We start from the raw sequence: 24,716 nt of genomic DNA, 5'->3' as shown, positions 1-24,716 counted from the left end.
ATAAAGAGATGGATATGACAGAGTAAGTAAGGGATGCCATAAGTGACAAAACAAAAAACTGAAAAAAAATATGAGAATTTATTTTTTTTCTTTTTTCTTTCTTTCTTTCTTTCTTTTTTTTTTTTTTGTGGTGCTGGGGAATGAATCCAGGGCCTTGTGTATGATGTGAGGCAAGGAAGGACTCTACCAACTGAGAAATATTTCCAGCCCCTCAAAATTTATTTTTTTTGCGGTGATATAATATCTGATCACAAACCTTCATTTTTCTTATTAATCAAAATTCTTATTACCACCTCCCTCCCTAGTCCCATTGATTTATTTATCTATCCATTTGCTCATTCATTCATCTTAACAACTATTCTGTTTCAAACATTGTAGTAGGTAGCATTCATCATCTCGCTAAGTTAAAATTTCATCATAAAGTTAATAAACATAAAACACACTTGACTTTTATCATAGATCATTTTTGATCTTTTAAAATATAAACTTTTAGTAAAAGATACCAAAACTTCACTTTGAAGACAAAATGTGAATGCATTTGATTAATAAAATCTGAGTACAGTCTAGCAAAAGTAATAAAATATTGAATTATTTTCAATGACTTTAGTCAAGCAAAGCAAAATTCAAATGATTAGATACCATAGAATTTTTAAATATCTATGAGAAATAAGATGTTTTTAATTAAAGCTTTATAACATAAACAAGCATGGTATTCATTTTTAAAAAGATGGCAACTGCAAATCATAAAATAAGTTCATTAGTAGCTTGGAGAAGGTATGCTAAACTGCTGTGTTACATAATCTCAGACCCTTCTTATCCTTCCCGATTTCAGAAATTGTTTCCTTAGGAATTTATTTCTTTAAAGCTTGCAAGCTGTTGTACAGTAAAGACCTTTTAATACTGTTCTCATCAATCTGTGAAGGGGAAGATTAATGTTTATTATCATCATCTTATGAGAAACAGTATAACTGATGTTAATTTAAAATGCAGAGTTGAGTTAGAACCTTATTAGCCTAAGAGTTTTGAAAACACACCACTTTGACTATAGCTTTTGATTTCACAAACTATAACCATACCTGTGAACTGATTCATTTCTCAAAGAATTATTTCTGTGAACATTGAATCATAATTAGCCCTTGTAAATGTGAAAGACAAACTTCTCAGAGAAGGAAGTGACAAAGAAACTTAGGAAATGTAACATGGACAATTTTGTTCAAGACTGTGTGAAAAGTCATTTCTAAGTAATCTGTGTATACTCTTCATTCAACGAAATAATACATCACAGAGGATAAGATGCAACTCTGTAGAGTAAAAGTTAACTGAAATTTTTGTATATGTCTCTACCAGAAGGAAATTAAGCTAATAATGTCACATTCTACACTTCTGCTTTAAATGATATTGCAAATGATTTGAAAGAATTAATAAACATTTATTGTATATTTTAACTTACTCCCAGGGAGTATATGGTATATATCAAGTACCCACTGAATGTGTTAATGGCTGAAATATCATATTCATTTGTCCCAGGTAACGAGTCTAAGTTTGCACATGAACCATATCATCAACACAAAATGAAAATAAAACAAAAAGCAAAGAAAAAAACTTTTATGTTCAAAGCACTTATTAATTATTAATAAACACCATCATGTTAGTATATTTTTTTTCCAACAAGTAGATAAGGACATTTATCTACAGATCTTAATTTCAATGAATTTCCAAGAATACTATGTTATTAAGAAACAATATTGTTTTCTGACTAACTTTATAATCCTTTACAAAAATGATATATTCTCACTAAATCCCATGATATTTGATTAAATTTATCATTTGGTCAAAATAATAAATGCATTTACTTTAAGAGGAAAACATTCACATGTAGAATTATATAGCACAAGAGGGGGAAAGTCACTATCTGGTTAATGAGCAATATTTTATGTTATTTAACATGTGATGAAAACTCCATTAGAAGTTTTCCAGTTCACTTGGTGATAAAAATCAACACCCTTTTCATAAAGGCAGTCCTATATTTGACTCCTCCTCTTTAACTTGCATTAAAAAAAATAAAACATTCATTCAGCAACTGTGTTGAATGAATGAAAACATCTTCATATGCCAAGGTAGATGCATACAAAATAGTGGCCTGTGACACAAAAGTGATTAGATTTTCTGATAAACTCAAGATTCTTTCCACTTAAAAAGCTGTGTCATGGAATGAGCATGACATAACCATCAAGACACCGGGAAACAATAGCATTGTTTAGAAGGGTACTTATTCTAGCATTGTCTTGGTATAATAATTAAACATTTTATTTTAAACAATACAACAACACAGACTTGTTCTCTACAACACAATTTTCATTGTAAAAAATATAAAATCTACTTATGGAAAAATTCCAGTTATCCATAGGAGGCCATTTTTAGAATTGGAGGAAATAAAACTTTTTATGCAAGACATTTTTTTCCTTATAACAATTTGCATTTTACCATTTTCTACCACAGAACCTGGAAGCCAGTATTAAAAAAGGGGAAGGCACTCTTGCTATCTCAGGTTTCCCCCCTTTAAATCGTTTTATCTATGCAATTTTCACATAGGTGTATAAGCATTTGTGTGTGTGTGTGTGTACACAAGCACACATAGACACGCATAATAACTGTATCTTAGATGGTGTATTTGTAACCTGAGCTCTACTAGCCTAATAGATGATTGAAATTCTGCATTTCAATTTCCAAAGTAAGTTTTCATTAAAAAGAAATAATAGATTACATAATAGATTCTGATAACCTCTCAGTTTCAAAGAGTGACTTTTCTACTAGGACCATCAGAACCATCAGACTGAATTAATATCCCACTCACAGACATGCTTCTTTTAGAGAACAGTTCACGTGTGCTTGGTGAATTAGCAAAGCAATAGTATTCCTTTACTTCTCCACTCAGCGAATACCTGTGCTGCGCTCTGGATCTCTCAGCAGGCAAAGTGAGAAACTTACTTGGCTTGGTATGTGCTCTTTTAGATGTGGGCCCCTCTGTGACAGAATCAGGAGGTCGGCTAGCTAACTGCAATGCAGTTGAGTTGTTCCTGTTAGTGTTTTGGGACTCAACATTTGTGACAGCTTCATTCTGTGGTTCGGTACTGGACTTTGTGCCAGTCTTTCTTTTCTGCTTTTGGGACACAGACGTGCTTGAAGTCCAGGTAGGAGGCAAAGCAGAGGTAGTGGTAGAAGAGTCCTGACTCATACAAGTTTCTGAAGATTGAATCACATTGTCATTGGCAACTTTACAACACTGGGCATTCTCTTCATGTCCCACAGCTTGCTTAGACATGGACTGGGGCAGTGTTGCACTACAGCCTTGTATTTGAGCCCCATTAGTTTGAGAATAAACATTGCTAACCTTGGTGACCTTGTGTTGCCCATTATTGTTACAAACCTTATACCGGATCATTAGAATGATGATGAAAACCAGCACAGATGCTACAATTATTCCACCAATAATTATAATCATGGTGCCTCCCAAAAACTGGGACTGCATGAAATGGCAACGGACATAATCTTGTTCCGTAGTGAACTGGATGCAACCCACGACTCTTGTGGCAGTGAGCGAAGTGATGCCATCGTCATATATGGCCAAGACACACAAGTCATACATAGTTCCAGCAGCCAGATTATTGACCAGAAAAGTTTTGCTCGTAGGAGGTATCATTCTGAGGGACAATGGAATTTGTGTTAATATTTAAAACAAAATAAAACATGCACACACAAAGTCATTAGAAACTTAGTTCTGTCTCATTTCAGTACTCATTAAGGTAAGCATATTTATAACAGATATGAAATAAATGAATATGATCTAATCTTATATTTACGAGTGAAAAGGCTAAAAGTCATTGTCAGAGTCCACATTATATTAATGGTGCCTGCACCCTGCCTTGACAAGCTTACTAATTACACTGCTTGGCAAAGCAGAACTCCTAATAAAAGCCATTGCTGAAAAATCATTTATGACAAATTGCTTTTGAAAGGTGTGACTGTGACATTATCTGACTGCTAAACAAATCCATTTAGCACTTACAACACCTTTGTGACTAAAAGCCAAATTGAAGAAAGGGAAAACACTGACAATCACATTAGAAAGCAGAATGGAAATGCATTTCAGAGCATTTATTTTCCAAATCAGTAATAAGCTGCTATGGAATGGTACCTCCTAAATCTGTCTTTAATAACTAAGATAATTACAAAGATTAAAGCATTTTTATTTACAGATCTCATCCCTTTCCCATGTCTTGCTCTGCTATATGTTTCAGTCTATAAATGAGGAGAGTATAAATGTACAAGTAACACCCTGGAAATAAGAACAGGGACAGATTTTGACCAGAGTGTAAGCCCCTTGACCATTCTGCACCGAAGGAAATTTTCATCAAGGCACATTTTCTAAAATTTGACAAAAATTTATAGACATCTCTGAAGCTATCACACTTTAAAAGTATTTTGTGAATGCTTATTTTCTTTCCACTTTTTTTTCTCAGATAAAAACATCGGGCCATCACTAAAAAATAATTTAGAAAAAAAAAAAAAAAAACCCTGTCTTTTAACCCTGTCTTTCCTCTGTTAGTGAGTTTTAAAATTTTAGAACTTGGCAGTTCTAATACGTGGCAGTACCTAAACAAGGAGTTCTAAATGAACCAGGATGCTCTCAGGCCAGACAGTGTACTTATGACAGACTACTTCCATATAATGAGTGTATAAAAATGCAGGACATTACTAAGCCCTTTCTGTATACTAAAATTTAATCTTTACAATGACCTTATGAGAAAGGCATTCTCACTATTTTCAGATGACAATCATTAGGTGGGAGCTTGAACAATTACCTCAAGGTCACAGAGAATTTGCTCATCATGGCAGAATTAAAATCTTGGAATGCAGCAAGTAAAACCTGACCTATTATCACATTTCATAGAGCGAATGCTTAAAATATATAAAATATCCAGTAACTACAGGAAGTTGAGGGGTAGAGTCAGTGCCTGTTATTGAAAACTGATTAAGTTGCCCAGAGGCTAGGTCAAGAGCCCCGCTATGAAACAAACTAGGTTTAGCTCACACAGATATATATCATAGCCTACCTCTACCTGTACTCAGTGATGAAGGGGCTATTAGAAACCACTTAGTCTAATCTCTGCCTTTTAAAGATGAGGAAATTAAAACTCAGCCAGGTAGAACCTTGCCAGGATTGATCACAAGGAGAGCTAGGATACTTTTATTTTTCTTGCTAATTCACACTTATTTCCAAAACATATTCTCCTTTCCATTCATGAGTGAAAACTAAACTGTCATCAAGAGCTTAATCTGTGCATATAAGGATGAAACTGATCTGATATCTGGAAAAGCTTAAAAACAAAACAATAATCCTTTCAAAATCATAATTTTTCATCTTTTCCAAAGAGCAGTAACAGCCTATCACCAGTGAAATTATAGGAAGGAGTAAGTATTTCCAACTGAAAATTGGACAAGATGTGACTATAAATCAATGAGGCTGAACTTTAGAAAAACATACCAGAAATTCATCAGCAGATGCAAATTCTCCATCACTGTCCTAACCCAGATATTGTGTACTTAATTCCAGTGATACCTTCACTGCTCAAAATATTTATAAATTATCTCTTTGGAACTGTCTTAAGAACCAGTGCACATGAGACAACACCCACGCACATGACTCAATTATTCAAAGAATCAGTCTCATTATTTTATAGTTACATCCTATTTTTGACCAAAAATGGCAATATCCATCTTGATCACCCACCTTATTCACAAGACTTGACTCCAAATGGCTTTTGCTTGTTTCCAAAATTCAAATTCACCCTCAAAAGACGAAGATTTGCCACCACTGGGTATATTCAAAATAGTATGACGAAGGTTCTAAAGATAATTCCAAAAGTGCTTTGAGCAATGGCAGCATCATTGGGATAATGGTATAGCCTCCCAACGTGACTTCCTTGAAGGAAAGAACACTCATGTGGATGTGTAAGTTCTGGTATGTTTTTGAATTTTTAACTTAAATCAATCTTTTTCTCTGATAGTCACATCTCTTAGATGAGGTGAAAAAAAATAAGCATAATATTAAATATAAATTTGAACTCTTTTAAAATAACACCATTCAGAAGATTTCCCCATATATATCCACCACATTTTCAAGCCTTACATTATGCACTTTTAAACTGAGAATTGTAATTACAACACAGAATAACATTGCCAATTTAAAAGCATCAGGAGTACATTAATAAGCCTTACACAAAGATGCATGGTTGCTATTTAAATTTACTTATTTTTTCTTACCTGTAAACAAGGGTGTCATCATAAGTACCATTGTACTGAATTTGAAACATACGTATTCCAGGAATATTTCTTTGAAAATTAAATTTAAGTAGTGCTGTAGACGAAGTTGCTTCTGCCACCACGATTTTATCCTGACTCATTTTAGTGTCCCCATTACTACTGCTTGCATTAGAACCTGACTTAGTAGAAGTTGAGATATCTGAGGAACCAGGATCCGGCTCATGGATATGATTTGTACTATTTAATAGATGAGGGAGCTTAATTATATGAAGATCCACTGTTTGTGTTGCTTCCCCAGCAGGATTAGAAGCAATACAGGTAAAAGCACCTGTGTCTTTCACAGTTGTTATAAGAATGTCAAGTGTTCCGTTATCATACACCAGCGATCTTGTTGCATTTGAAATAAGCTTCCCTTCAGGAGAAATCCAATGAATTGCAGGTTCAGGGTCTCCCCTGGCTTTACACCTCAGTGTTGCCCTTTGTCCCTCTAAGACCCTCATCTCATGTGTATGACGAGTAATGAGGGGAGGCTCACACAAAAACTCTTCCTCAGGAATGGACCAAAAGTAGCGGCCAGTTAAAAGTGCAGGAGAAGCACAGGTCTCCAGATCATCTTCTCTGGACAAACGCCTTAGCCACAACAATTCACAATTACAATGCAAGGGGTTTCCACCAAAACTCAGTGCAAATGTGGATGGACTTATGATTCCTGAGGTTGCTAGGACCTGAGCTCGCTGAAAGAGAGGGTCAGGTGGTAGCTTCTGCAATTTATTTGATGTTACATCTAGCCGAGTCATCTTGTGCAAGTGGGAGAAAGTCCCCTTAGGAATGTTATCAATCATATTATGATCCAAGCTAAGGGTGTGCAAACTAACCATCTTCTCAACAGCATCCCAAGGAATAGTTTCTAGATTATTGTAGGACAGATCCAGCTCCTCAAGGGCAAACACATCATCAAATGCTGTAGAAGAAATTAAAGTCAGTTGATTGTTATTCAATATTAAATGATGGAGATTGGAAAGCCCACTGAACATATCATTTGTGATTTTAGTCAATCTGTTGCTATTCAAATGCAGAGCCCTCAAATTCCGTAGGTCAGCAAAAGCATGAGGTGTAATAAAACTGATTGTATTCCTGGATAGAGTCAGGTCCACCAAGCTGGTCATATTGGCAAAATCTTTTCTTTTGATATTTGTAACAAAATTGTCTGCCAAACGCAGTTCCACAGTTCTTCTGTCAATGTTTGGTGGAACAAATAGAAGCCCTTTCTTGGCACAAAGGGTTGCAAGATTAGGAGACAAAATCTGACAGACACAACGCTTTGGACAGATCTGAGCTCTCACTGCTATGCCAATGAAAAACAGATAAAAAAGAAATTTTTCCATTGTAGATCAGATTTAAGAACCTGTAAGATAAGATAAAAATATAGTGTTAGTATATAATCATTTTAGTAATGTTCTTGTTTCTACTTGAATAATATTTTATGTAAATTGGAATACAAAAATAATTTTATGTTTTTTTAAAACAAGTGACTATTAAATATCTGTTCTGTACTAGAGGCTATAATGGGCACTAAGGATGAATTATATAATATTCACAATTTCATAAGATTTAAAGTCAAATCAGAAAAATAAAAAAATCTGATCTGATTACTATAATTCTGTAAATTAAGTGCCATTTTAAAAATATGTCCAGGATAATCCATGGGTACACAAAACAGACAATTTAACCCATATTAGAGAGCTAGGGTTCAGGGAAAAAACTCCATAAGTCCTGAAGAACCCCTTTTTCATGTAAGTTCCAAAGATTAGTGGTATACCAAGGGATTTGCAAGTCATTAGATTCACTATCCTAAATAGAAACAATAAAAGGTAATATTTGCCATGAAATTGAACTTGTAACATACTTTTGAAGTATGTTCAATAATTTATCCATTATTTACTCATACTACCATTACATTGTTGAACCTTCACATTCTCTCTCAAAATATAAGATTTTAATTCTCAAAATAACAAGGTTGAAAACTTACCACAAAATCAACAAGTTCCCTAAATATTAGAACATTCTGTTAACTAAAAATATGAATTTTTGGAGATAATCTATGAAAAGCCTTTATTAAAATGCTTGAGATTAAATTGATATCACATTCTGGTTTTCTTCTTTTAAAACATTAGCAATTTCTAATTTAATTTTAAAAATAATAAATACTTAATTTCCATTTCCACTTTGATCTTAATTATATGATATTGAAATTAAACCTCCAAATAAAAGTAGCAGCAGAAATATAATTGAAAAGTATCACACACTGTATGTGTTTTAAACACCAAGAGAGAAAATAGTTGTAGAAAATTATCCAACTTTTAATTGAATATAAATAAGAATTTACAAATAGTCCAGTAATATTGTATTTAAGTTTTCTAAGTGAAAACTATCTTATAACTCAGAATTATTTTATGCACTATTAAGTATGCTCATAATTAATAAGAATTATTATTCTCAACAAATAGGCTTCTGTTCATGAGAGAACAACTAATATTGAAATAGCCTTTCCAAAATGAGCAGCAAATAAATGTGTAAAATATATAAAACAACAGTTTTTAGACATTGGAAATAACTAAGCACAGAACCATGATCCATGAGATAGTGAATTTAAAAAAATAAATAAATAAATAAAAAGAACTTTCTACTTTCTTCAGGCTACACCTTCCAAGCTGTGGTTCAAGGAGGCAAAACAAGGCAAACAAGATCAGTCCTGTTAACTTGAAGAAGCAGAGATTGGAGTGCAGAGCCTTGGTGGCCTGCATTTGTGAAGCAGAACACCAAGAAGGTAGAAGTTATCAAATAAAAAGTTCCAGTGCTCTAGGTAGGTGGAGCTAGGGAAATAGATGTGGAGCATTGTAAACAGGGATCTTAAAAAGAGCATGACAGAAAAGCGAACAAAAATCCAGTGACATGTAGGACAATCTTAAGAAGTCAATGTGAATATAACTGGATTGATAACAAAAGGCACCGGGGCATAAATACATTTGAAGAACAAGCTTCCAAGTAAAATTTAAAAACAACAACAACTATAAATCCAAGTTCAACCAAAACCATATCGAGACACATTATCAAATTGTAGATTTCCATGTACAGTGGGAAGACCCTTAAAAGCATACACATAAGTAAAAGATTATAATAAGGTGAGGTAGACAAAGTAAAAATAACTGCTGATACCTTACTAACTTCTCTTTATAAACAAAGCAAGATGGAAGACACTGAAAGCATCTTTAAAGTGCTACAAGAAAAAAGAAATGTCCTAACATTGGAAAGGCTGTCTTTCTATAAAAGATTAAAGTACAATAAAAATATTATTGGAGATATTTCAAGATATTATTGGAGAGTTTCATGACTAGCAGGATCTAAGGAAATGTAAACAATCATTTCTTTAGACTGAGGAAAACCTATTTCAGATAGAAGAAACTTCAATCTCTATAAAACAGATGAAAAACAATGGAAATGACATTATCTGTAGGTAAGTATGAATATTTTTGCCATGTTTTACTAGACATTTAAACAATACTTCTGGTAGGGATGTAGAAAGTCAAAGAGGCAACAAGTGTCACCTTAAAAACAAAAACAAGCTGAATAAGCAAAACATCATATTCTTAAGAAAGAATAACATCATAATGCTGTGAGGGCAAATAAATTTTTTCGATTTTATTTAGGTACTGAGATTGAACCCAGAAGAGCTCTTACTAGCTATACACCAGCACTTTCTATTTTTATCTTGAGACAGGAACTTTATAAGTTGCTGATGTTGGCCTCAAACTTGAGATCTTCCTGCCTCAGCCTCCATAGTAGCTGGGATTATAGGCATGTGCCACTGTGCCAGGTGAATACAAAGAAAGTGAAAGTACCTATATTTTACAAGTAACAATCCTTCTACCTCACAACAGAAAAGGAAATAAATGGCCTATCTGGCATAAATTAGGGTGAACAGAAACCTGCCTGTATATAAATAAACTTTTCAGAATCATGTGCAGGGTGGCATAGTAAAAAAGTATTAAACCCTAGCTCATTCACACTGGTCTTCATTAAATCTTGAGCATATTAGCTTAAAAATATAGGCATGGAAAGAGAATAGGTAAAATTTCCTTTAGTTGGTCCATATTTCTAGATAACAAACAATTGAAGAAAGAAAGAAAACCTGCAGGTAGGGCTGGGATTATAGCTCCATGTTCAGTGTTCAAGTGCTTGTCTAGCAGGGAAGGGCCTGTGTCCAATCCCCTTCACTGCAATAAATAAACAAAGTTTAGCCCTCAGATAATCTTTCTTTCTTTCTTTCTTTCTTTCTTTCTTTCTTTCTTTCTTTCTTTCTTTCTTTCTTTCTTTCTAGGAAAGGAAAGAAAAAAAGCAGAAGAGATTTAAGCGGGGAGGGGGAAATGAAAAGAAAAAAAAAAAGCTACTCATGTACATCCTCTATAGAAGACTAAGGGAGGAAGAGATAAGCTCAATCCCGTTTTATACCAATATTTATCAACATAGAATATGTGGAGAGGCATTCAACATCTGAGAAAGTTTCCTAGAAGAAATCCAAAACCTTCGTAGACTGTGAAGTTACTGTAGCCATAAACAAAGTCACCTGTGAGATTTGAGATCAAAGATATCTCTCAAGAAATGTAGACAGCAGCAGTCTTAGAGCAGGGTGACATTTCTATAAGTTTGGAAATCAGGTGATTTATCTGAAAAATATAGATAGAACTTTGAAGCCAATGTAGGGCTCAGATACCAGGTCTTACTAAATAGGAAATTGCCAGATCTCCTCAAACCCCTTGAAACTGTGGTGAACTGAATCACAAGGAAGTTGCTACCAACCACACATCTGAACTTATAGATTCAGTCCCCATTCTCAGACTGAAAGAAGACAGATATCATCCTATTTTTAAAAAATATATGTTACTTCATCCTCTGCTTCATAAAAATATTTCGTATAAAATTAGAATTCCAAAAAGACCTGTAAAAGCAAGAAAAGTTGGCCAACTTTCCATATAGAAACGAACAGAAACAGGCACAAAGACACCCTAAATGTTAAAATTACAATGAAGAATATAATAACTTTGATAGGAACACTTAAGTATCTAGTGAGAACATGGGAAACATATAAGATTAAGAAATTTAGATGAAATGTGGAAACAATTTCTAAATTGTTTAGAATGCTCTAAATGATAAAAAAAATCATTAAATATGCCTAACAGAAAATTAGACAAAGCAGAAGAAAGTTATCATTGGACTTGCAGACAAATTAACTGGAAGAAAGACAAACAAAAAACAGTAAAGGACAGTATATAAAGTTTGAGATTAGAGGGAAAATATTAAAATATCTAACACAATCATAATTGGAACTATGAATAAAAGAGAAAGAAAAGAGAGATGGATGGATGAAGAGACAGACACAGAGAGGGAATATGAGGCAGAAGAAACATTTGAAGCAATAATAGTTGAGAAGTTTCCAGAGTTGATGACATTAGTGATACAAACAGGCAATGCGTCAGGATAAACACAAAGACAATTATATGTAGATGGAACAGAGTATGTTGATGAAAACTAAATATAAAAACAGAAGACAGAGAGAGAGAGAGAGAGAGAGAGAGAGAGAAAGGCATTACATATGGGAAAATAACCATACTATTTGTAATTCAGAATGGGAGGGAAAAAAAACGTAATGAACTCGATTTTTATATCCAATAAAAATAATAGGAACATAAATATATACAGGAAAAACTAAGAAAAATTCATCTGAGTCTCAACAACATAAAATGAAATAAGTACACCAGCATGGAAGAAATAGGGAAGTAATCAACCCACTGGGAAAATATAAAATGCATACCAAAGAACTGTGCTTAATCTTAAAATATATCAAAAATTTCAAACACAATAAAATGTAAACTTTTTAAAAAAGAATATTATTATGCCTAAAATAGCTGCATCCACCCATAAAACATTTAAGAAAAAAAGCACATATACTTTTAAAATAAAGATATAAACAATTCAGACGCTGGAAAATTTTGTCATGAAAATGCTCAGCACAAAACACTGCCTTGGCGATAAATCAGATAAGTTAGTTTTCATGGTGAAAAAGGATGCAATCATCAAAAAACCACCATGAAAACATTGGATGTACATGGATTATACAACAGAGGGTCAAAGCATACTAAACAACACGTGCCAGAACTAAAGAAAGAAATACATACTTACAACTCATGCTACAAACTCTTACCTTTAATTAGTTAATTAAATATGCTAACTAAAAAAAATAGCAATAGCTCTAAAATAAGCAGCAGCCCTGTAACACTATCAATCAAACTAACTTAATCTATTCTATGGACCTCAATGCCAACAAACACCAAATTCTTTCTAGGTGTCCACAGAATTTTACTAAAATAATCTAAACAGTAAGCCTTAATCCTCAAAATATGCAAAACAATTAACTCAGAACATTTTATCTGAGCATTTTGTATTTCAGTATGAATCAATCAAAACAAAATAATCACAGGGGAAACATTTTGATATTTAAAATTTTTATGACTCAAAGACAAGAGTTATAGGAGAAAATAGTCAATATTTTGAGCAGGGTGAAGATGAAAACAAAGTGTAACAGAATTCATGGGATTAAAAAGTGCATATATAGGAATAGAGTTTAACATCAATGATCTATTTGAAACCTCAAAAAATAAAAAATAAAAAACAGATGATAGATAAAAAAATTAATCCCTCCCAAAATTACAGGAAAAGGAATAAAGTAACAGCAGAGATTATTGAGATGAAAGTCAGATACAAAATGAAAAAAATACAGTCAAAAGTTAGTTTTAGAAATATTGCTACACTTCATCTCAATCAGTGAAACTAATTGAGAAAAAAAAGAGAGAAAACAAAAATTACTGACAAAAAGAATAAAAAGTAAATGTCAATACAGACCCCAAAGACATTTGAAAATTCATAAAAGGAATTTATTAAAAATTCATGTCATTGTACTTGACAACTTCAATAACAAGAACCCATTTATAGTAAAACACAAAATATCAAAATAGTGAGACAATAAAACACATAAAAAATGTAAACAATATCATATTTGTCAAATAAAGTGAATTCAAAATATTCACCAAAAAGGTAATTCTAGATCCAGTTTATCTGGATGTGTCTATTATAATTTAAACATATAAAATAACATAAAATTTAAATATATAATATAAATTATCAATATATAATTTAAATATACTATATGATATATATAATTATTTATATAAAACATACATCAATTTATAATTTAAATATAATATTTTATATAGATATAATTAAGAAATAGGAGATATATTGTATGTAATACAATATAATACATTATCTACAATTAATCAAAAATTAGTCAGATTTTAGAAAAAATGTATCTTCTTAGTTTTGTCATATATTTTTAAATATGTGATTCCACCTCAAATTATTCCTCATGTCTCATTACCCGACTTATTCTTTAGCGACAGGCAACGTATGAACATCTCTGAAGATACAGTGATTTAGAAAGTAACCATAAGTTTAGAATAAAATGTGGAGGACTCTCTGACCTCTATTTTTAATTTCTGTCTGACATTTCCACGTAATGATAAAAAATTTACTGTGATTAGTTTCTCAAGTTATTAGCACAAGGTGAAGATTTCAGTTTGTAAAAGAAACAAGGGAAGAGATTTTTTAATATGGCATAGTTCTCACTATCAGCTCACAATTAATCCTTTACATATTTATTAAATTAATACATGGCCAACTGAAGAAATGAATATAAATGGAAGGGTAATGCAGTTTATATGCTTTATTGGAATAATTTATTTAAACGTTCATTAAAATAATTGAACACATTTTTATCATTTTTATCTGGTTACATAAAACTATTTCAAACTTATAATCTATTACTTTTTTGAAATAGCTAAAGCAAACATCACTAACAAATTTTTATAAAATATTTGAGTGGTTCTGTTTCTCTTCAAATAGTGATATAGTTGCACTTATATAGATAATATTTACACATCTCTATATTATATGTTCTTTCAAGCAAATTCCTTTCAGACACCAAGTGACACATTTTAAATAAGTAGAGAGTCTGTCACATGCAAATTGGAAATGATTTTTCCAATACTGCATACATCTTTTGGATCATAGCTATTATATAACATATGCTCAAGAGAAATCAGTATTTATTTGGGAACCAGAATGGGATACAAAAGCAAATTTAGATTTTACAACCAACTGAGACAATAGTCTATTCTCTGCAGAAACCAATATGGTAACAATTTATATGTTGAGTTAAAGGAAAACTACTGAGCTCATCTACAGCTGCCTTGCCATTATTCAAGAGAACTTTATTTATTCAATGATGCCCCTTTGTCCAGGCTAATATCTGGGTACAAATATTCATGCATGCTGATTAATTGCTTTATGGTGTCAAAAATGGTTATAATCAGGAGGCCAGGTGCAGTAGCACAGCCTGTAATCCCAGTGGCTCAGAAGGCTGAGACAGGAGAATCTCGAGTTCAAACCCAGTCTCAGCAATGATGAGGCACTAAGAAACTCAATGAGACACTGTCTCTAAATACAAAACAAAATAGGTCTGGGGATGTGGCTCAGTGGTCAAGTGCCTCTGAGTTCAATCCCTGGTAACCACCCCCCCCAAAAGGTTATAATTTTGTAAAGATATTTAATAATATAGTTAGATAGAAAACACATTCAACAGTTTTATTTCAATATTTTTGGTTTTCTGCCTAATTTTTTCTTAAAAGAACTTAAGAACAGAAACATTTTGAACTGCATTCTCCATGAAACAACAGACTAAGAATGTTGTGATTGAACCTATTAAAGGCAAGCCTCAAAATATGACATGTATAACTATAAAAATTATCTTATGAAAATTATTTTTGGTCTTTAATTATAAGACACTAATAAAATTATTTAGCACATTGAACATAATAAATAAATAAAATGTAATCCATTCACTCATTTTTTTTCAATAATTTCTTTGGGAAAATTTACTTAGAATCTGCAATGCATACATAGTGCTTTGCTGGAATCTACCAAGTCTAGAAAGTTAACATTTTTATAGAAGTATATACACAATATAATAGAAGAAAAAACGTGAAAAGTTTTGATTTACTGTACATTTTCATATTCAAATTTACAGAGTTTGAATGGATTTGCAAGTTCTTACTATACAATCTAGTAATTTTTGCTCTTCTCATATGTACATAAAAATGTATGTATTTTAATATGACATATGTCCACATAAACACATACATTGTTTACATGTAGGGACTCACAGTCAGGGGTTACTCTCCATTGCTTCTCCATCCTTTACTCCTAGGCAACCATTAGTCTGTATTATGTCACTGCAGATTTGCTTACTTCAGACATTTTATATAAACAGATCACACAATTTTTGTTGTTTCCTTAGTATAGTGGAAAAAAAAGAACTTTTCCTTAAAAAAATGTTTTGAAGATTCTTTCATGCTGTAGCATGTATCAGTATTTCATTCCATTTTTATTGTTTCATCTTAATTATACAGAAGTATTGGTTTCATAGTGGCATATTTATACAAGCATATAACATAATTTTATCAATTCCACGCCCCAGTACCTCCCCTTACTGATTTTCCTCTTAAAGTGATTTCCTTCCTCTACATTCATGGTCTCCCTTTTACATTCATCACAACCATCCCACCCCTCAGCTTCCATACTTGAAGGAAACCATATGCTTGTCTTTCTGAAACTGGTCTATTTTACATAATATGATGACCTCCAGTTTCATCTTTTTTCCCAAACTGGCAAAAGTTAGTTCTTTATTGCTGAATAACAAAAAAATCTGCATATATACAATTTCTGTATCCACTTATTTGTTGATAGATTACTAAGCTGATTTCGTATCTTGCCTATTGTGAATTGTGCTCTGGGAAACATGGGTATGCATGTGTCTCTAGAGTATACCAAATTTATTCATTTAGATAAATACTGAGGAGTGATGTAGCTGGATCATATGGTAGTTTCAATTTTACTTTTTAGGAGAAGCTCACTGCTAATTTCCATAGTACCTGTACTAATTTGCTTCCCCATAAATAACAAATGAGAGTCCTCCTTTCCCTGAATCATCACCAGCATTTATGATTAGTTGTATTCCTGATGATTGCCCTTCTCATTGTGGGGGGATGAAATCTGCATAAGATTGTGATTTGCATGCCCCTGATAGCTAAAGTTGAGGACATTGTCTTTATATACTAATCTGGTGAAAAGGCTGTCTTTTCTGATTCATATTTCTTTGCAACATTTGTCAAGAATCAGATGAGTGTAGCTATATGGTTTTGTCTCTGTCTTTAATTCCATAGGTACATGTGTCTGGTTTTATGTCAGTACCATGAGGCTTTCTTTTAATAAGGCTCTGAAATATAATAGAAACTGGATATTATGATGCTTCCTTCATTGCTCTTTTTCTTCAGGATTGCTCTCACTATTCTGGATAATTTTTTTTTTCATTATGAATTTTAAGATTTTTTTCTAATTGTGTGAAGAATATAATTGGTATTTTAATGAGTGTTTTATTAAATCCATATATATAGATAATATTTATATATATAATACATATAGATAGATAGATAGATTTGGTAATATGACCTTTTTAATAATATTAATTCTGCCAATCATGAGGATGAAAGGTCTTTCCAGCTTCTAGTGTCCTTTGAATTGCTTTTTTCAGTGTTCTGCCATATTATTTATAGAGGACTGTAACCTCCATGGTAGGTTTATTGCTAGTGTTTTTGTTTGTTTGTTTATATATTGTGAATGGAATTCTTTTCCTGATTTCTTTCTCAATGGGTTCAATATTGGCGTACAGAAAAACTATTGTTTTTTGGGGGGCGGGGATACTGGGGATTGAACTTGTGGGAACTCGACCACTGAGCCACATCCCTAACTCTATTTTGTATTTTTATAGAGACAGGGTTTCACCGAGTTGCTTAGTGCCTCACTTTTTCTGAGGCTGGCTTAGAACTCCAGATTCTCCTGCCTCAGCATCCTGAGCTGCTGGGATTACAGGTGTGCACCACTCTACCCAGATAAAACTACTGATTTTTTGTATGTTGATTTTGTATCCTGATACTTTGCTAAATTATTTTTATAAGATCTAGAAGTCCCATAGAGGAGCTTTTATGCTCTTTTCTAAATATAGAATTATATTATCTATAAATAAGATAATTTGACTCTCATTCTTCTATTTTTATCACTCTTATTTTTTTTTTCTCTATCCTATTGCTCTGGATAGAATTTCAAGTACTATCTTGAATCAGAATGGTGAGAATAGACATACTTTTCTATTCTTAATTTTAGAGAAACTCTTTCAATTTGTATGTATATTCATCAAAGATATTGATTTCTAATTTTCTTTCTTTAGTGAGTCCTTATTTGACTTTGGAATCAGGATGATACAAGATTCATAGAATGTAGTGGGAAGTGTTTATTCCCTTAATATTTCATGGAATAATTTAAGAATCATTAGTTTTTAGTTCTTTTGAGTGAGCTAGTAAATAAATTCAAGCAGTTCTAGGCTTTTCTTTGTTGGGAAGCATTTTATAGTCTTTTGATTTAATTACTTGTTGTTGATTTGTTTAGGTCTTTTTTTAATCTCTTGTACATGTATGTGTAAAGATATTCATCTATTCTTCTAGATTTTCGAATGTATTGGAATATACGTTTTTCAAAAAAGTCTTTCATTATCTGGATTTTAGCAGGGTTTGTTGTAATATTCTCATTTTATCTCTAATTTTATTAATTTGAATCTTTTCTGTACTTTGATTAGCTTGGCTGAGAGTTTATCAAACTTGTTTAAGTTTCCAGGAAACAAAACTTTGTCAGTGAACTTTTGTATTGTTCTTTTAGTCTCTATTTCATTGATTTAATATATGATATTTATTATTTCTTTCACTTTACTGTTTCAGGGATTAATTTGTTCTTTTTCTAAGACCTTAAACTCATCATTGGGCTGTAAGTTTCAGATCTCTGTGTGATTTACTTTTTATTTTTCATTTTATTTTATATTAGCATAGGTACTCATAGCTATAAATTTCCTTCTTAGAATTTCCTTCACTGAATCTAAAAAATTATTGTAGGTCAAGTTTCTATTTTCATTTAAATCTAAGAACTTTAAAATTTTCCACCTGAATTATTAAATGATGCTACTCATCATTTAGAAATGTACTGTTTAATTTCTGTATATGTTTTTATAGTTTTAGTACTGTTGATATCAAAGTTCATTCATGTCAAATTTTGCCATTTTAACTATTTCATTACTTTAATAGTTTTGTATTTGATGTCTTGCTTTTTGCCTCCTATATAAATTTTTTTGGAGAGAATTGCATGAGTAGCTGAAAAGAGTATTCATCTGTTGTTGGATGAAATATTCTATAGAGATGTTTGTTATGTTTATTTTCTTTATATTACAGTTTAACTGTAATTCTCTCTCTCTCTCTCTCTCTCTCTCTCTCTCTCTCTCTCTCTCTCTCTCTTCTGTCTCTCTTTTAACCTAGATAATGTATCTATTAGGGATATTAGTATATTATTATGTCTCATTATTTCAAGTAGTGTTTGTTTTATGAAATTAAGTGCACCACTGTTTGGGGCATATATATTTATAAATGCAATATCTTCTTGTAGGACTGTTCCCTTTACCAATACATAATGAACTTATTTGTCTATTCTAAATTTGTCTTGAAATCTACTTTTTCAGATATGATAGGAGCTATTCCTGCTAGCTTTTGAAATACATTTGCATGGAATATTTTCCATACCTCCACTTTAAGTTTGTAAATGGCTCTACTACTGAGGTGTATTTCTTATAAACAACAGACAACATAGAGTTGAGTTTTACTTTTTAATTCAATCTTTAGTTTATGTCTTTTAATTGGAGAATTAAGTAATATAGATTCAGTGTTATGGGAAATTATATAATACTTCCTGTCATTTTGTCTTATTTCTAATATTAATTAATTCCTAAATCTCATTGGCTTATTTAGTTTTCTAAAGAGATTTTTTTCACTTTCCATGCTTTCTTTGTTATTTTATCTTCTTCTTCCATGATTATGACTTCTTTAAATATTTTCTGCAATACTGGCTTAGGACTCATGAATTCCTTTAGTTTATGCTAACCTTGAAATAACCTTTCATTTTCCCATTTTCTTAAGCATAACTTTGATGGATATAGTAATATAGGTTAAAACTTGTTGTTTTTTCCAGAACTTGAAATACATCATTCCATACTCCTGAACTTTAGATAAATCTGCTGAGAAATATGCTATTATTCTGATACTTTGGCCTTTAGAAGAGAGTTGGTATTTCTCTTATAGAGAATTTAAATCCTTGCTTTGTTTTGAATATTTTGGCCTTTTAATGATTATAGGTAGTGAAGTAGCCATGTCTCTTTGGAGTTCTAAATGTCATTAGTACTTGTATGTCTATCTCATTCTCAAGATTAGGGAAGCCTTTGACTATTATTTCACTGATTAATTTTCCAATGACACTATTCTATATCTTCAGCAATTTCTTCAGCCATTTTAATTATTTCAGTGCTCCCATTTATTCTACTCTTATTTTATTTTTTTCCTTATTACTTTCTGAATGTTCTAGTTCATCTACTTTATTTTTGAGCTTTGAAATTCTTCCTTCTGATTGATATAATTTATTGGTGGGACTATCCACTGAAATTTTTATTTAGCTTTTTGTTTTTTATTTTCAAGATTTCTGGGGTTTTAAATTTTTATTTTATTTTCTATAATCTCTATTTATTGGGCTGAGGGTGTAGATTGGTGGTAGATCACTTGCATAGTATGTGTGAGGCCTTGGGATCAATCCCCAATACCACTGAAAAAAAAAATTGCAGAATCCCCTAATTGAAATACTCTTTCATAATTGTATCATCGTTTTTAGTTCATTTCTTAGTTCTTCTTTTAGCTTATTGATAACTTTTTAAATCAACTCTATGAATTTTTGTTCATAACTTTATTCATAACTATGAACTAAGATTTTTTTAGGAGTTACATTCTTAAAATATTTTTTAATTGTTAATTAACTTTATTTATTTATACATGGTCTAAGAATTGAACTCAGGACCTCACACATGCTTGGCAAGCACTCTACCACTGAGCCACAACCTTAGCCCAAGAGTTATAATTTTTGATGTTGTCTTATTACCTTCTTTTTTCACGTTTCCTGTGTGTCTAAGTTTATATTTATGTTTCTGAATGAATGTCTCTCCCACTGTTACATGAGGATATTTTAGTAGTCTACTTTCTGATTAAAATTTACTCTGAGCTAGGGATATATTTGAGTAACAGAGTGTCTGCTTTACATGTTAAAATTGCTAATGTTCAATCTCCAGAACTCTTTCAAGAGGAACAAGCATCAGTAACAATGACAACTTTCAGGCAAACCACAAATTAATACATAGTAAAATGTTCTCTACAACCCCATTAATCAAAGAAAAGAAAGGGGGAGAAACAATACAGAAGAACCTTCAAAATAAGCTAAATAAAGAATGGAAAATTAGATTTTAGGTATTCATCTCTAGGATCCCTCTCATAAGCTCAGGAATTCCAGTTAGCCCTGCCATGTAAGTGTTAGAAGATCTGTAGGGATAAAGTGGGACACTGTGAAAGCCAAGAAATGGTGACATTGGATTCTGCCCTCACCTATTCCAGTTGTCTACATATACCTTTTACACCTTTGCATATGACTATCTTCCTAGCTCCAGAATTGCCTTATATGGATTCCAGGGTCTCTCATACACCAGGCAATACATTACCACTGAGCTACATAAACAGTCCAGATAGAAACCACAAAAAATGGTGTTAGGAGGGAAAGAAGATGGAGGAGTGTAGCTTGGCAAAGATACCTGGTCTTTTCACAACATAGAAATGAGGCAAAAAAGGAATGATTGAACATTAAATTTTACTAAAAGTTTACACCTATAAAAACTATATCAATAAGTTTTTCATTTTTTTCATAAGGTTGAAGAGTACATGCTTTGCTCTGAAGTAATATAGTAAATATGGTTCAGTGGCTTCTCTCAATGTGGTGCTGAGAGAAGACAACAGAGGACGCACATTGAATGAAAGCATCAATGCCTGGATAGCCACCCACCCCAGGGGTCTTAGCAGAAAGAAGCTCACAAAAAGAGTGTCATGCATAATCATTGCAAGCAATAATCATCCCAATAGATGTGTACAAATAAAAGCTGTGTGAAAAATCAAGGAAACAAACCACTCTAAACAACCCATGATACTTCAACAGCTGATTTCATTTATATCACAATAGAGATGTCAGAGAAAGAATTAAGAAAACCCAGGGCTAAAATAGTCAATGAACTAAAGGATATAAGGAGTAAAATTAGAAAATATAGGAAGTGAAAAACCATCTGAATAAGGAGATAGAGATTTTGAAAAAGAATCAAACACAAATCCTGAAAATGACTCAGTAAATCAAATTTAAAAGTCAATGGAAAACACCACTAAAAGATTATATAGCTTCAAAATAGACTGGATCACTTCAAAGATACATTTTCAAGCATTGAAAATAACGTATATAATCTTGAAAACAAAGTTGACAATTTAGCAAACATGTTTGTTAAAGGACGTGACAAGAGTATTCAAGAAACCTGGGATAATAGCAAAGGATCAAATTTAAGAATTTCTGGGGTAAATGAAGGTTCCCAAATACAAACTAAAGAAATACACAAATTCCTTACCTAAGGAATAATATTAGAAAATTCAAAAATCTCTGGAACAATATGGAAATACAAATATAAGAATTATATAAAACTCCAAATAAGCAAAAAGATACTCTAAGACATATGAAAATGTCTAATATATGGAAAAAGAATAAAATTTTAAAAAGCTGTAAGAGAAAATGGCAGGTCACATTTAGTGATAAACCAATTCACTTTTCAACTGATTTCTCACCCTAGACCCTAAAAGCCAGAAGGACTTGAAATAATATATACTAATCCCTGAATGAAAATGGGTGCCAACCAAGATTGCTAGACTCAGCAAAATTATTTTTCAAAACTTGAGATGAAATAAAAAATCTTTCATGATAAGCACAAACTAAAAAAACTATAACACTAAATCTGTGTGACAAACATATTCAATGAAATTTTTATGGAGAAGAAATAAAAAATATAAATAAAAACCAGCATAGGAATGAATTATACTAGAATAGTCAATTAAGGAGAAGAAAATCTGAATTAAGCATTAGAAATACAGCAAAATGGCAGGAAATAAAAATAAATTCTCTATAACATTGAATGCAAATGATATAAACTCTCCAATCAAAAGATATAGATTTGCAGATTAAATTTTTTAAAAATCCAACAAAATGTTGCTTCCAAGAGACTCATCTTACAGACAAAGACATCCACAGACTATAGGTGAAAGGTTGGTAAAAGATATATCCTGCAAATGGTTGTCAAAAGCAAGAATTGATAGCAACTGTCATATTACATAAAGTGGACTTTAAGCCAAAATTTCTCAGAAGAAAAAAACAGGTTACTTCATACTAAGGGAATCATTCAACAATAATTTACAATGATTGCAAATATTATGCCCCAAACAATGGTGATTTTGTATATATAAAACAAAGTCTTCTCAATATTAAGACTCATGTAGACCACAATACTATAATACTGGGTGATTTCAGTATATGCCTCTCACCGTTGATAGGCCATCTAGACATAAATTAAGTAAAGATTTTTCAGAAATATAAAAATACTATTAACCAAATTGATTTTATATATATATATATATATATATATATATATATATATATAATATTTCATCTATGAACAACTGTATTAGCATTCTTCCCATTAGCACATGGGAAATTCTGTAAAATGGATCATATTTTAGGGTACAAAGCAAATCTTAACAAAATAAAAAAATAGAGATAATTACTTGCATCCTATCAGATCATAATGAAATGAAACCAGAAGTTGATAAAATAAAAAACAGAAACCACTCTAACTCTGGAGATGAAATAATACTCTTTTGAATGACAAATGACTACCAGAAGGAAAAAAATCTTACAAAAAAAGTCAGAGTAGTAATAAAACATAAAATAATCTCTGGACAATATGAAGGCAGTTCTAAGAGGAACTGAGTTCCTACATTAAAAATAGAAATATACCAAGTAAGTAATCTAAGTTTCTAATCCAAGTTCCTAGAAAAGAAACATTTATAAAATATCAAAATCTAAAAAGACAGGAAATAATTAAATGAGAGTCTAATTGATTTAAATAGAAAATTTTTAAAAACTAGAAAAATAATCAATAAAAAGTTGTTTTTGTTTTTTTAAAGATAAATAAGATTGATAAAAGCTGGCCAAATTAATCAGAAGAAAAAAAGAGATGGTCTAATTAACAAAATTAGAAAGGAATAAGAAAACATCACAGATACAACTGAAATACAGAGGATCATTTGAAATTGTTTTGAAAATTTACATTCCAATAAGCTAGAAAATCTTGAAGATAATGACAAATACCTAGAGACATATGACCTTGCCCAATTGAACCATGAGTATATTAAACACTTAAACAGATCAATATCAAGTAATGAAAATGAGCCAGTTAATAAAATCCTTCCCACAAAGAAAAGCCCAGAGCTAGATGGATTCTGAGCCTAGATTCATCATACCTTTCTATAAAGAAATAATCCTTCTCAAATTAGTCTATGAAATAGAAAAGGAGGGAACACTACCAAATTCATTCTATGAAGCTAGTATCACCCAGATACCAACTTCAGACAAAGACACATCAATGATAGAAACTTCAGACCAATATCCTTGATGAACATATACGCAAAAAATTCTAAATAATAAAATGGCAAGCCACATAAAAACATATTAAGAAGATATTGAACCATGATTGACTGGGTTTCATCCCAGGGATGCAAGGTTGGTTCAACAAATGCAAATCAATAAATGAAATTTACTACATAAACAGACAATAATCACATGATAATCTCAACAGATTCAGAAAAAAAAATTGAAAAAATCCAGCTCCCATTCATTTTTAAAACACTAAAGAAACTAGGGATAGAAGGAACTTACTCAACATTGTAAAAGTTATATATGAAAAACCCAAGGTCAATACCATACTGAATGGAAAAAAAATTGAAAACATTTCTTCCCAAAATAGGAACAAGTCAATAATGTCCACTCACACCACTACTCTAGTCCTTAAAGGTCTAGCTAGAGAAATCAGTCAAGAGTAGGAAATTAAAGGTATACAAATAGGGAGCAACAACAACAAATAAAAACCTAAAAAACAAACTGTTTGTTGATAA

At 31.7% G+C, this 24,716-nt stretch overlaps 1 protein-coding gene across 1 annotated transcript in view; it reads right to left on the bottom strand.

Annotated features, from left to right (window-relative positions):
• Positions 1-24,716, bottom strand: part of Lrfn5 (leucine rich repeat and fibronectin type III domain containing 5) — a 136,215-nt gene that overhangs the window by 3,707 nt on the left and 107,792 nt on the right. The window contains exons 2-3 of the mRNA XM_076849317.1: positions 6,325-7,729; positions 2,989-3,701 (exon numbers count right to left, since the gene is read on the bottom strand). Of these exons, the coding sequence (XP_076705432.1) occupies positions 2,989-3,701; positions 6,325-7,709 (2,098 nt within the window). The 5' untranslated portion in view covers positions 7,710-7,729. The remainder of the gene's footprint in view (positions 1-2,988; positions 3,702-6,324; positions 7,730-24,716) is intronic.

Source organism: Callospermophilus lateralis, chromosome 3 (assembly GCF_048772815.1).
Source record: "Callospermophilus lateralis isolate mCalLat2 chromosome 3, mCalLat2.hap1, whole genome shotgun sequence".
In the NCBI taxonomy this organism is placed as follows: domain Eukaryota; kingdom Metazoa; phylum Chordata; class Mammalia; order Rodentia; family Sciuridae; genus Callospermophilus; species Callospermophilus lateralis.
This window is presented reverse-complemented; position numbering and strand designations above follow the sequence as displayed.